This window comes from Leptonychotes weddellii, chromosome 1, assembly GCF_054177405.1.
Source record: "Leptonychotes weddellii isolate Sample4059 chromosome 1, ASM5417740v2, whole genome shotgun sequence".
Taxonomy (NCBI): Eukaryota; Metazoa; Chordata; class Mammalia; order Carnivora; family Phocidae; genus Leptonychotes; species Leptonychotes weddellii.
The window spans coordinates 25,556,371-25,569,227 of NC_138369.1; the positions used below are offsets into that span (position 1 = coordinate 25,556,371).

At 39.3% G+C, this 12,857-nt stretch overlaps 1 protein-coding gene across 1 annotated transcript in view; it reads right to left on the minus strand.

The window, feature by feature from the left end:
- Window positions 1–12,857, minus strand: part of CADPS (calcium dependent secretion activator) — a 158,803-nt gene that overhangs the window by 113,291 nt on the left and 32,655 nt on the right. The window contains exons 5-8 of the mRNA XM_081820238.1: window positions 4,859–4,960; window positions 3,298–3,361; window positions 2,759–2,882; window positions 370–438 (exon numbers count right to left, since the gene is read on the minus strand). Of these exons, the coding sequence (XP_081676364.1) occupies window positions 370–438; window positions 2,759–2,882; window positions 3,298–3,361; window positions 4,859–4,960 (359 nt within the window). The remainder of the gene's footprint in view (window positions 1–369; window positions 439–2,758; window positions 2,883–3,297; window positions 3,362–4,858; window positions 4,961–12,857) is intronic.

Genomic DNA, 12,857 nt, shown 5'->3' on the forward strand with positions numbered 1-12,857 from the left:
TGACACCTAACGCATTGCTCCCGGCCTAGCGGCTACCTTTTCATTGTGTACCAGTGACAAGCACTTTACAAATTGGGGTTACACACAAGCAAAGTAAAAATGCATTCAGGTCACAGACAGAGAATAACTGAAAAACTTACGGACAAATCTGAGTTTACCACAAACAAATGGCTTAATTGTCTAACCTGTTTTAGGCTGATAAAAAGTGACTGGACTTCTCACACTGGGTTTCACAGACAGAATCAACAGACAAGCCAATGCTAAAAAACTTGAAGCAAGGAGAGTGAGTTGGTTTGGATCTGGATTTTCTTGAAATAATGAAAACAGAAAGAGTGAAGACAGCATGGCGAGGAGGTGGTAGGTACTCACGAATGGTTAAATCCATCACTTGGGAGGCCAAGCAGAAGACAGGATGCTCATACATTTCTCTCTTTTTCCCTATAAAAGAGGATTTGGGCATGCAAGAGGCTTAGGTCAGAGGTAAAGAGGTTAAAGGTCATAGGTTAGAGGAATACGTTACATTAGCTCAAAGGAAAATAGCCACAGAGTATTTTGGGATAAACACAGGATAAAAGAAAAAGGAGTTTCAAAATTGGAGATCTACTGGATTAACCATTCAGCATGCCGTGAGTCACGAGAGAGGTTGTGACCATGATTTTACACGTCTCTTTAGAATTGTTTGCAAGAGTACAATGACCAAAAACATCATGAGTAAAGGGAAACAGAATTTCATTGATTTAAGGCTCCAAGATACTAAGGATTTCAGACTTTAGTATCTAAGGCTCTTGAGGTATTTCTTCATAAACATAGTCTCCAGCAATATCACTACAACTTCTTTCCAAAATTCTCAGGGGACTAAGCTGTTAGTGCTCACAGAGGGGCTCAAATGTAAAAATGTAAGATTTCTTTTCTGAGCATAGGATCGGAACCTTGTAAAAGAAAGTTGTTTGGTAGTAATATCTTCAAAGCTGCAATGTCTCAGCCTACGGTGGACTATGTTCATGAAAGAAAACCTGATACATGCAGCCAGAGGATGTTGGGTTGTCTGAATTAACAATCCCAGCATGCTTTGAAATTGGTGTCACAGCCACTTTTGCAGAGGTAACATCACAAAGTGGCTGAGCCAATCACGGACAAGGAAGGAGAGAAGCGGAAGAGAGCAGGTAGTGTGGAATGAGGTACTTCTCTGAAAAGAGAGTTGGAAAAAAAAAGATTGGTTTCTTCAAAGAATCCCCAGACCTAAAAGTCACAGTGCAAAAGATAATTAACACAACCAAGAAGAATTGAGGCACAAAAGGAAATTACAGATCAGCTGATCTACTTTGGAAATGAATGCATTTTTACTTACAGATCTTAAAGTTTGTTTTTGGATATATTTATCTGAAAGAAGAGAGCAGATCTTACCAAAAGACTAGTAATAGCTAGACCAAGGCCTACGAGGCAGCAGCCATGGCAACCGAACGTTTCTTGATCCCATCCCATCTCTGGCCTTGCCTAGAATTATTAGGTACCTGGTTGACTTTACCAAATACAACCAATCATTATGTCCTGGGAAGGTAAATGCTAGAACAATGATTTGCTAACATAGCCCTTTAATGATCTTCTTGTTCCTCTATTTTTGTCACTCATTACCAAGTCAAGAGTTGATAAACATCCTTTTAGTGCCCAATTCTTAAGTGTTTCTCCCTGGGTGCATAGCAATGAATTCATTACCACTGGTACACAATTTGCATTGTCAGACAGACAAAATTGAGAGAGGGAGGACATGTAATGTACAGAACACTGCGATTTGACATGATCTTAACCTAATTCTCTAAGGAAACAAGGACTTCAGCAGGGTAAGTGATAGGGTTTTGGTGGTTGGTTAGACTTTTTTTTTTCCCCAGTCAAGTCCTGAAGGCAGACAATGGGCATTTGCTGGTTTTAGTCAGGTGTTTCACATGTGAGAGAACATCAGATTCCAGAATGCGGACACATTGAGTTTTGCACACAGAACTTCCACATTTATACACTTACACCACTGGTCAAGTTGGGTGTGGTTTTCAAATCACCCTATAGCAGCCAACAGGGTAACAATGAAAAGTGATTAATACCTTTGCAAATGAATAGGTCCCAAAGAACCATATCTTCTCAAGTAGAGTTTACTCAAAGTGTCTTTTGGGTGATTACTTGGTCATCAGTGCCTGCTTCCCTAAAACTTGAGAGGGCAGTGGTAACAACCATCCTAGGTCTGGAGCAACAAGAATGAATGAGATCTAAAGCAAACCAGGAGCCATCAGAGACAGCTGGACACTAACCTGCCATCAAGTTTGAAATGTTACCAAAAGACAAGATACTTTCAAGGGGCAAGAAAGAGTTAAGCAAAATCTTGATGTTTCGTTCCATGCTTGTTCTACCTCCACAGTGCTTTGTTTTTCTCTACTTAAAGAAGTTAACAATCCTACAGAACTCTTTCATAGGAAAAGTCACAGAGCAAACTTAGTGACGACACAGACTCTCAGGAGGATCTTAGTTATCTGATCACATCCTATATTCAGTATTCTTCCCCTACAAAGACTGTTCCCTGCGCCCCTGTTCTTCATTCATTTATCTGGCCACAGCCAAGGAAGCGTTCACATTTCAAGTGCTTTCAAGTTTCAATTTAACATACTCAGATGGACCACTCTTTTCTGGTGCCCATTAGAAAAGACAGATTCTTCTTCCCCAGGGAGGTATACCAAAATTTAAATTAAAAAATGGGGGCAGAAGGGAGCCTTACCTTCGATTTTAGCATATTCTGATAGCCGGGAATAGTTGACTAAAGCAGCCTGCTCTAGACATTTCCGGATGACTGTTTTTACCTCCTCTTGTGGTACTGGGGTCACGATATCTTTCATCAAAACCTTTCAGTGGAAAAAAAAAAGATTATTAAGATGGTTCAACCAAATGTGTTACTCATTTATATTTCTTAAAGAGCTCAAGTATAAAATGAGTTGTGAATGCCTCCTTGTGACTTAATATTGATTGAGAGCCATCGTTAAAAAGAAAACACAGAACTGTAATGCACAGTTAGGATGGCAAAGCCCATCTATGAATCGGGGAAGGGCCAGGAACATATCTTCAATATATGCTAACTATTTGGGAGTCTGGAGATAAAATATCTAGAGTTTTGGCAGTTTCCTTGCGTTTATTCTGGTATTTGATGAATGGTAAACGAAGCCTTGAAAAATGACAAACTAGGTCATTCAACTACAATATTTCATTACGATTATGTTCGTGTCTGTATCTATGTAATCTGTCTTTTACTTTCATTCTTACCCTTTCCAAGAGTGATAGAGTAGCTTTTAAAGCACCTTCAGGTCGACCAAATGGAAAGCAATACCTAAAAAAGAGAAAATTCTTCAGGTTGCCCAAATATATTACATTTTAGCATGAAATATGCTGCAATTTGATTCCTATAGCAACTCTTTCTGAGGAACAGAAAATGCTTTTTATTTTGTCACGTTGTGTTATGTTAATCTGAATTCACACCATATATGTGTGTATATAATGTATATATGTGTATGTGTGAATAATGACTAAAGAGAGACTCTGCAAATGTCTGCAGCAGAAAAGAATATTTAGAGTGATGACATAAGGCTCTGTTTAGATTTCTATTGTGAAGGAAAACCATTTGTTAGCTCACATGTGACCTTCTATATGATTATAGAGACCAGCAGTAAAAAAAATATTGGTTGAAATAGGCTAAATCCAAACACACTTACTAAGTCTCCAAAGGATTACTATAGGAAATGAAGGAGTGTATTTTGAGCAAGTTTATAATTTTGCTAAGTGTCCTTCCTTGACTGTGGTTTTTAATTGTTATTGGATCTTTTGTTATTGGCAATACCTCTTGCATATAGTGTGTAATCAATAAAAATTTGTCCAGGAGGATTTTGGTGGTGCAGATGGAACTATGTCATGGATTCCTAAGAGTTTTTCAGGCTGTCGCAGATCCTTCCAGACACTGTTCCTCATGGTACAAAGGGACCAGCAGAGGCAACTTAAACTCAGAGTATGTCCTATGCAGGTGTCGGTGGGTGGTCTAGCACAAGTCCTTAACTCTCTCAGCTTCAGTTTAATTTATATTTAATGGGGATTATAATAACGACCTTACCAAGTTGTTCTGGGAATAAAAAACTGAGTTAATGCCTAACTAGCCTCTAGTCCTGTATCTTGACCCGTGGGAAGTGTTTAATAAAAAGGAACTGTTTATTTTGTTATTTTAAACGTTCTTACTATTTTTGAGTTACTATTTCAGGATTTCTAGTCCAGAACCACCAGCGCAGCCTTACAAATGTCTGATTTGCTACAAGGGAGAAGTGGGCTATGTGGTGCAAGGCTGAAACCTTGGACACACTCGCTGTCTTGCATGTACGGGGAAGAGTCAATCTGCCAAGTCTGATCTAAGTTTCTCTCTTTTCCTGCATAGACAGCTAGTCCTGTTTCTGAGGCAAGGGAGAAAGTGGAGACTCTCATGTGGGTACCACTGCCTTCCTTCCCTGTTCATATGATCTGATTCCCAGGACTTTTCACTGATATAGGAACCTTGAAGTAACTTCACCTTCAACTTTGTAATAGATTTTAAAAGAATAGATTGATGACCAGGGTCAGCTTGCACAAGAAGGGCTCTGTCCTTTCAGTGGAAATAAAATGCACTTAAGATTGCAAAGCCTTCTGGCTATCGTAGAGCCCTGTCCTACTGGTTTTTGCTTCCATTTAGTTATTCATAAATCTCCAAAGTGTCTCTGATAGGTTAACAGTCTTAGAAAATCAAGCCCTTTATTTGCCCCTCCCCGGTCTCACTCTCCTAATAAACCCCTCAACTCCAGATCCTCACCTAAAATGTGTAATCTGATTTTCCAGCAGAACTCGGAGTCTCTCTTTGATTTCTTCGAAACGTTCCTTCTCTTCAACAGTCACTGTTCCAATTCCATCAGGCCTGAAAGAAGACATGTCATGAAGTGACGGGAACCTCATATGCTGACACCATGAAATCAAATCTCTAGCAGGAGGAAACTGTCCATTTTAGAAGAACAACTACAATGATCAATGTGACCTTAGGAGAAGTCCTGCTTTTCAGCGCTGGCTACTAAGGGACATGGGGTATTTGGGAGGTTATCGTCTGGAGACATTTGTAGAACTGTCGCTCACTTATTGTGAAATGGTAAAATATACAAACTGGTGGCTGTGAGGCCAAGTTTCTAGACCTTTTGTTTGGCTCACGGCTTCTTAAGATTTTGAACTATTTGCCAGCATTTTCGAAGTTAGGAAAGTCTTATAATGCAATTCTTTTGAAAATTTGGAACAACTGGCATTAATTGGTGAGTGCCAAGTAACAGCTTCTTCCTTAGCTGGGGCAGGCACTCACCTGTCCACATCTCTAATTTGTAGTACCTACCTCTTTTACAGGCACTTAGGTTTGGGACCCCTGAATGATTCAGACAGACTTATGAAAACCAGGTGCCTTGTAAATGTCCGTCTTTCTCAGTGTTAAATGTTCTTAAGTGACTCAGTTTCCAGCTTACAATTATAGATGTTCAGATTAACTTAAGCACTCATGTATTAAGTGAAGAAACAAATTTAAAAACATTGTGAAAAGTAAAAGACATTAATGAAAGAAATTAAGGAAAACACAAATCAGTGGAAAGATACCCTGTATTCATGGGTTGGAAGAATTAATACTGTTAAAAGGTCCGTACTACCACAAATCATCTATAGATTCAGTGCAATCCCTATCAAAATTCCAATGGCAGTTTTTATAGAAATAGAAAGAACAATTCTTTCTTTTTTTTTTTTTTAAAGATTTTATTTATTTATTCATGAGAGACAGAGAGAGAGACAGAGGCAGAGGGAGAAGCAGGCTCCCCGCGGCGCAGGGAGCCCGATGCGGGACTCGATCCCAGGACCCTGGGATCATGACCTGAGCCGAAGGCAGACGCTTAACCGACTGAGCCACCCAGGCGTCCCAGAAAGAACAATTCTAAAATTTATATGGAACCATAAAAGACCCAAATAGCCAAAGTAATCCTGATAAAGAACAAAGTTGGAGACCTCACCATTCCTGATTTCAAACTTTATTACAAAGCTATAGTAATCAAAACCATATGGTACTGGCATGAAAACAGACACACAGACCAAGAGAACAGAACTGAGAGCCCAGAAATAAATCTTTGAGTATATGGTTAACTAATATTTTTGACAGGGGAACCAAAGATACACAATGAGGAAGAATAGTCTCTTCAATAAATGGTGTTGGGGAAAACTGGATATTCACATGGAAAAGAATGAAACTGGACTCCTATCTTACATCGCTCACAAAAAAATGAGCTCAAAATGGATTAAAGACCTAACTATAAGACAGGAAACTGTAAAAATCCTAAAAGAAAACATAGGGAAAAAGAGCTCTTTGACATTGGCCTTAGCGATGATTTTTTTTGATATAACAATAAAAGTACAAGCAACAAAAGCAAAAACAGACAAGTGGGACTACATCAAACTTTTTAGACTTAGTAAGTGTGTTTGGATTTAGCCTAATTCAACTAATATTTTTTTTACTGCTGGTCTCTATAATCATATAGAAGGTCACATGTGAGCTAACAAATGGTTTTCCTTCACAATAGGAATCTAAACAGAGCCTTATGTCATCACTCTAAATGTTCTTTTAGCTTCTGCACAGCAAAATGAAAGACAAAAAGAAAACCTATGGAATAGGAGAATATATGTGCAAACCATCTATCTGATAATAGGTAGCAGAAATATAAAAGTCATAAAACTCAATAGCAAAAACCCAAATAATTCAATTAAAAAATGGGTGGAGGATTTGAATAGACATTTTTCCGAAGAAGACCTACAAATGGCCAAAAGATAAATTAAAAAAACAGTAAGCATCAGGGAAATGCAAATCAAAACCACAATGAGATATCACCTCACACCTGTCAGAATGGCTAGTATCAAAAAGACAACAAATGTTGGTGATGATGTGGAGAAAAGGAACTCTTGTGCACTGTTGGTGGGAATGCAAATTAGTGAAGCCACTGTGGAAAACAGTATGGAGGTTCCTCGAATAGTTAAAAATAGAACTGTCACATGATCTAATAATTCCACATCTGGGTATATATCTGAAGGAAAGGAAATCACTGCTTTGAAGATATATCTGCACCCCTATGTTCATTGCAGCATTATTTACAACAGCCAAGAGATGGAAACAACCTAAGTGTTCATTGATGGATGAATGGATAAAGGAAGTGAATGGATAAATATATATATTATGGAATATATCTATTTTTATGTGATGGAATATTATTCAGGCATAAAAGAAAGGAAACCCTGCTTATGACAACATGGGTAGAACTTGAGTGCATATGCTAAGTGAAATAAGTCATACAGAGAAAGACAAATACTCTGTTCTTAGATGACAAATTTGAAAAAATCATCCTCATAAGAATACAGAGCAGAATGGTAGTTGCCAAAGCCTGAGGGGTGGGGGAAATAGGGAGCTGTTGACTAAAGGGTACAAACTCCCAGCTATAAGATGAGTAATATACAGCATGGTGACTACAATGAACAGTACCATATTTATATACTTGAAAGTTGTTAAGAGAGCAGATCTTAAATGTTAACACTCACACACAAAGAGTGGTAATTCTGTGAGGGGATGAAGGTGTTAATTAACTTTGTCCTAATAGTCATTTCACAATATATATGTATATTGAATCATCACATGCCATACCTTAAACTGATATATGGTATATGTTAATACCTCAATAAAGCTGGAAAAAAAAGAGAACAAACCACATACGATGCTATCAATGCTAGTGAATTATTGCTCATTTTAATAAAAAGAAGGACCCCAGCAAAAATAAGTGAATTTCAGTTTAATCACAGTATTCTCATATTTCTAAATCACCATTAGGTTCACACACATTTTTCCTATTTGCTTTGGACCATTCAAGTTGAAAATACGAAGAGAAGCTGCATATTTATAGCCCAAATTTATCTGTGCCAAATTAGACATAGGATAATCTGACCCATTCAAAGACTTCAGCTTCCCAGATCCCATAGTGACTTGTTTTGACTACTGGCTGAGCCAGTTTGCAGATTGGTGTGTCACCATGAAACTTCTATTGGAACATTCTTCAGTTTGCAAATGCAAGTCATCTTGAGACCAAACAAATGGTCTTATTTATAGGCCTTCTCAAGGATCCAGCATAAGTTGGGAAAATCCTGTATACTAGACCAGTCTGACTGCACAAAAGACTTGGCAAATGATAGCAATGCACCTCCTGTTAGGGGTTAATTGGTCAGCTTCCCTTCTTTTTATATACTAAAAATGCCCTACGTGGGGGAAAAAAAATAAAACAAGAAAACTTCCCCTCCCCCACATATAAAAAACACCTCTAAACAGTAAAATTCTATAAAATCCGTTTCTTCACACTTCCCTGAACTTAAAGGAAGAAAGAAGGCCAAATGGCAAATATCAGGTAGGCTGTTGGAATCCGTGAATATGCCCTTATTTTAATATTTTCTGGAAAAATCTTAAATGCTAATATACAAAGTTTATTTAACAACATTTTTTTTTTTTTTTTTTTTTTACCATGAAATGTCCATGAATCTGTATTTAAGTCTCAGGATGAATTCATTGGCCTCCACAAAATACATGTGACAGTTTTTTGTGGTAACCTCTCCTGTTTCTATTATAATCTACAACTTCCTTTAGGAGTGGCTTTTAGATTTAGATTTTGTTTACACAAAATACGGCTCACTAATGCACCGAACACATTTATACAATTGGCGTGTGCATGCACACACTTGATTTGGGAAAATGGAAGCCATTTTAAACATTTTGTTTCTGAGCAGGGAATTAGCCCAGAGAAAAATGCTATTAAATATAATTTACGAATCAGGGGCACCTGGGTGGTGCAGTCGGTTGAGCAACTGGCCCTTGATTTCGGCTGAGGTCGTGGTCTCAGGGTCCTGGGATTGAGCCTCGCGTGGGGCTCCATGCTCAGTGGGGAGTCTGCTTGAGATTCTCTCTCTCTCCCTCTCCTGCTGCTCCTCCCCCTGCTAGCGTGCACACACGCGCTCTCTCTCAAAAATAAATAAATAAATAAATAAAATCTTTTAAAAAGTATAATTTACAAATCAGAGAGGGGTTTACAGATGACAGGAAAAAGCATGAAAACCATTTCACATGGGCAGCCCAAAGATGTGTGTGGCTATTATTAAGAGATAAACCTCCCTGACAAAAATCATCCATTTTTCACTCAGTAAGCCTTCTAAGGCAATTATTAGGCAATTAGAAAGTAACTTCTAAGTTTGTTTTTGAGATGATAAAAAGTGAGCATTTAGTGTGTGCCTGGCCTTCTCAGTTAATCTTCACCACAAAGGGTATTATTATGAACATGAAATTTGATTATATTTCTTTCCCTTTTGTTCTGATGATTCACATTTGTGGTTATTTAAGGTAGCAGCCACTTCCACATCCCTGACAATCTCTCCTTCAACTCCTTTCTGAACACTATTAATCTCACTATTTAAAAAAGGTAAATGACTAAAAATTATTGTTATACTGTTTTCTTAAATTTGCTTCTTAATTGCCTATATCCGTGTGAATGGTTTTCTCTTAAAATAAATGAAACTAACTTTATGTCTGGAAGGTAAGTAGTACAGAATTCACCAACAAAAATAGGTGATTAAAAAAGTCACGATTTTGACATGGAATGCAAATTTGTTTGCAGCTGCCAGAATTGTGCTGAAATGGTACAGGGGATAGAGGATATTATTTTACAAACTGAGGAAGAGACATGAAGGAATAATACAATTTGTCAAAGATCACAGGTTGGAACTACATCAGTTGAAAAGTAAAAATATCCTTTTTTTGGGCACCTGGGTGGCTCAGTCAGTTAAGCGACTGCCTTTGGCTCAGATCATGATCCCAGGGTCTCAGGACTGAGTCCCGCATTGGGCTCCCTGCTCAGTGGGGAGCCCGCTTCTCCCTCTGACCCTCCCCCCTCTTGTGCTCTCTCCCCCCAATAAATAAAATCTTAGAATAATATCCTTTTTTTGACTTAGTTTCACTTAATTATTTTTGAAAATTCTGTCAAATATCAATTTCTTTTCTGTTGATCCCTAAATTTGTCAATGTTAATTATACAGGCTTAGATTTCTATGGAGCTACTAACTAAAAATCCCAGCTCAATATTTTGGGGGACTCTGTTCTCACAGAAGCAATAAAATACTTTTCCTAGAGAGGTAACCCTCCAACCTGAGCATGCCTCAGAATTACCTGGAGGATGGGGCTGAGAAATTGCTTTTCTTTTTTTTTTTTTAAATATTTATTTATTTGAGAGAGAGAGAGAGCACAAGGGCCTGGGAGGAGGGGCAGAGGGAGAAGAGAGAGAGAATCTCAAGCAGACTCCCTGCCAATTGCAGAGCCAACCATGAGATCACAACTCAAGCTGAAATCAAGAGTCAGCCGCCCAACCAACAGAGCCACCCAGGAGCCCCAAGAATTTGCATTTCTAACAAGTTCTCTCCTGGCGGTTCAGGGACCACACATTGAGAACCTCTGCTTTAGAGCAAGAAAATATTTGGTGGGTGGCTCTTTTAGTGGCTGAAAAGGTATGTTTGATTCAGGGTTACCAATTTCCCTTGGATTGGAGTGAGTTTGGAAGCAGAGACCTTCTCCAAGTATAATGGTCCCCTTATAAAGCCACAATCCCTTCCAGAGTGGTGTTTGCACTGTTTCAGGGTGTCATCCCAAGCAGTGCTGGTTGTAAAATAAATAGAGGAACTGTATTGGTGTCTCTTAGAAGCCATGCTTTTGTTTTTGTTCTTTTTTTTCTTTCTGGAAACATTTGGAGGTGATTCTATAATTGTCATAAAACTGGCTCTGCATCTTGTTCCTTTCTCCATAGTTTTAACACTCAAGGAGTCACAAAGAATGAGAGAAGAGGGATAAAGTTGGATTTTAAATTCCTAGCTAGTAAATCCCAGGCTGAGATGTGTCTTTACTTAGAACACGTGTTTAGAAGCCCTGAATCCCCCATCCTCCTGTGTCCTGAATGCTGCATTTTCTGCCCTCTTGTTTTTTGGCTTCTTAGCATCCACTGTCACCTCTTAACAACACCTGAATGTCCTTTGGAGGAATGACCTTGGCCACACTGTCGGTATTCTTGCGGGGGGCGGGCAGGTAAACTGGGATCCAGTTTTCCCGCTGTTTATACCAAGGGCCTTCCAACAAGCCAATTCCTGCCTTTCATGGCCACTGTGCATCTAAGCTAGGCTATGACCTAAGTTCAGCCAACTGGACACACTTTTCTGGAACCTTTACATTGAGTAAATAATGCAAAGATAGAAGAAACAGGTGCAATTTGCTCACCCTAGCATTTGTGCCCTGACCAAATGGACTGTCCTCACAGGTCAGTAGTGCTTAATTTTTGGCTGTACTTTAGAACCATGTGAAAGCTCTGAGAGGTCTCATCCTCAAGCTCTTGATTCAATTCGTCTGCAGTGGGCCTAGGCATTTGTTGCTTTTAAAGCTCCCCGGGTTATTATAATGTGCCGTTAAAGGTTGCTTTTGTCCTGTTTCCTACTTTTCTGTAGCTGCCTTGATTCCAGTTTTCCTCTCCCTCTCTTTGAGGGTCCCAACATCATCCCCCCAAAAACTTGGATGATAGATGATCCAGACTTAGTGTTTGTTCCTTATACTAAACTGATGTGAGTTCATAAAGCACATATTTCCTCCTTTGTAGTAGAAGGAGGGGATATGGGCTTTCATAGTAGAAGCGTTTGATGCCTTTGAACCTAGCTTTAGAATCACACGTGCACGCCCGGAAGCACACACACACACAAACACACGTGACAGGGAAATGCGGTCCCGGGTCTCTGGTTCCACCTAACTGCACACTGGCTAACAACTCACTTCTTGTATATCATGGTCCTGCAAACCTGAGATGATCTGCGGGTCTTGCGCCGTCATTTTTGGAGCCCTGTCAGAGACTGGGAGCTCCCCCACCTGCAGGCCACCACTGCCACCAGAAGTGGGTCTCTCAACCACAACAGACTATATCACATCTGACACAGCGGGCATCTCTCAAATCCACCTTTCAAGTTTTCGGCAAACCGTTTTCTCACTGTCCTTCACAAAGCTGACATTTTCGGCAGCACGACAGGAAAGATGTCATGTCGGCTGCTCTTCAAGTCCTTGTCACCGTGGTCAGCTGCAGTTCTGTCACCTTCACTCTCCTCACACACTCCCATCTTGAGCCATGTCACAAATAATAATTTATCTAGAGTTGTGTCTTTCCTTTTTTTGTCAGACTGGAACTACCATAACCCAGCTGCCCATCCTTTAAGTTACCAGTTACGCAGAGTGTTCTCCCATTCCCCAAATGCTTCCGGGCTAGAGCTTATGAATTAATGTCTATTATTGGAAAAATCGAAGATGATTAAGTCCTAGGTTTTTAATGGGAAAGACTTTATTTTGATATTTGAAATTAAGTGTGAATAATCTAGTCAAAGAAACCAAGCGGCAGTGTGATTTGTGAAAGCAAATTTATCTCCTTGGGTCATTAAACAGTCCCTACACACCCAGGTGAGCACACAGATTCCTGGCCTTTTGTTACTCTGCTAGCACAGTTCTCCACATTATGTTGAAAGCTGGGACACAGAACCCTTGTTTGGAAGGTTAGGTATCTTTTCAAGAAGGTCAGGTTACTAACTTAATTCAAGGCTTACAATGATGAATATGTTTCTGATATTGCATCTATTTAGTGATCAAGTATAGAACCCAGGTGGGAAAGAAAATGTATGGATTCAAAAGAGGAAGAGGGTCT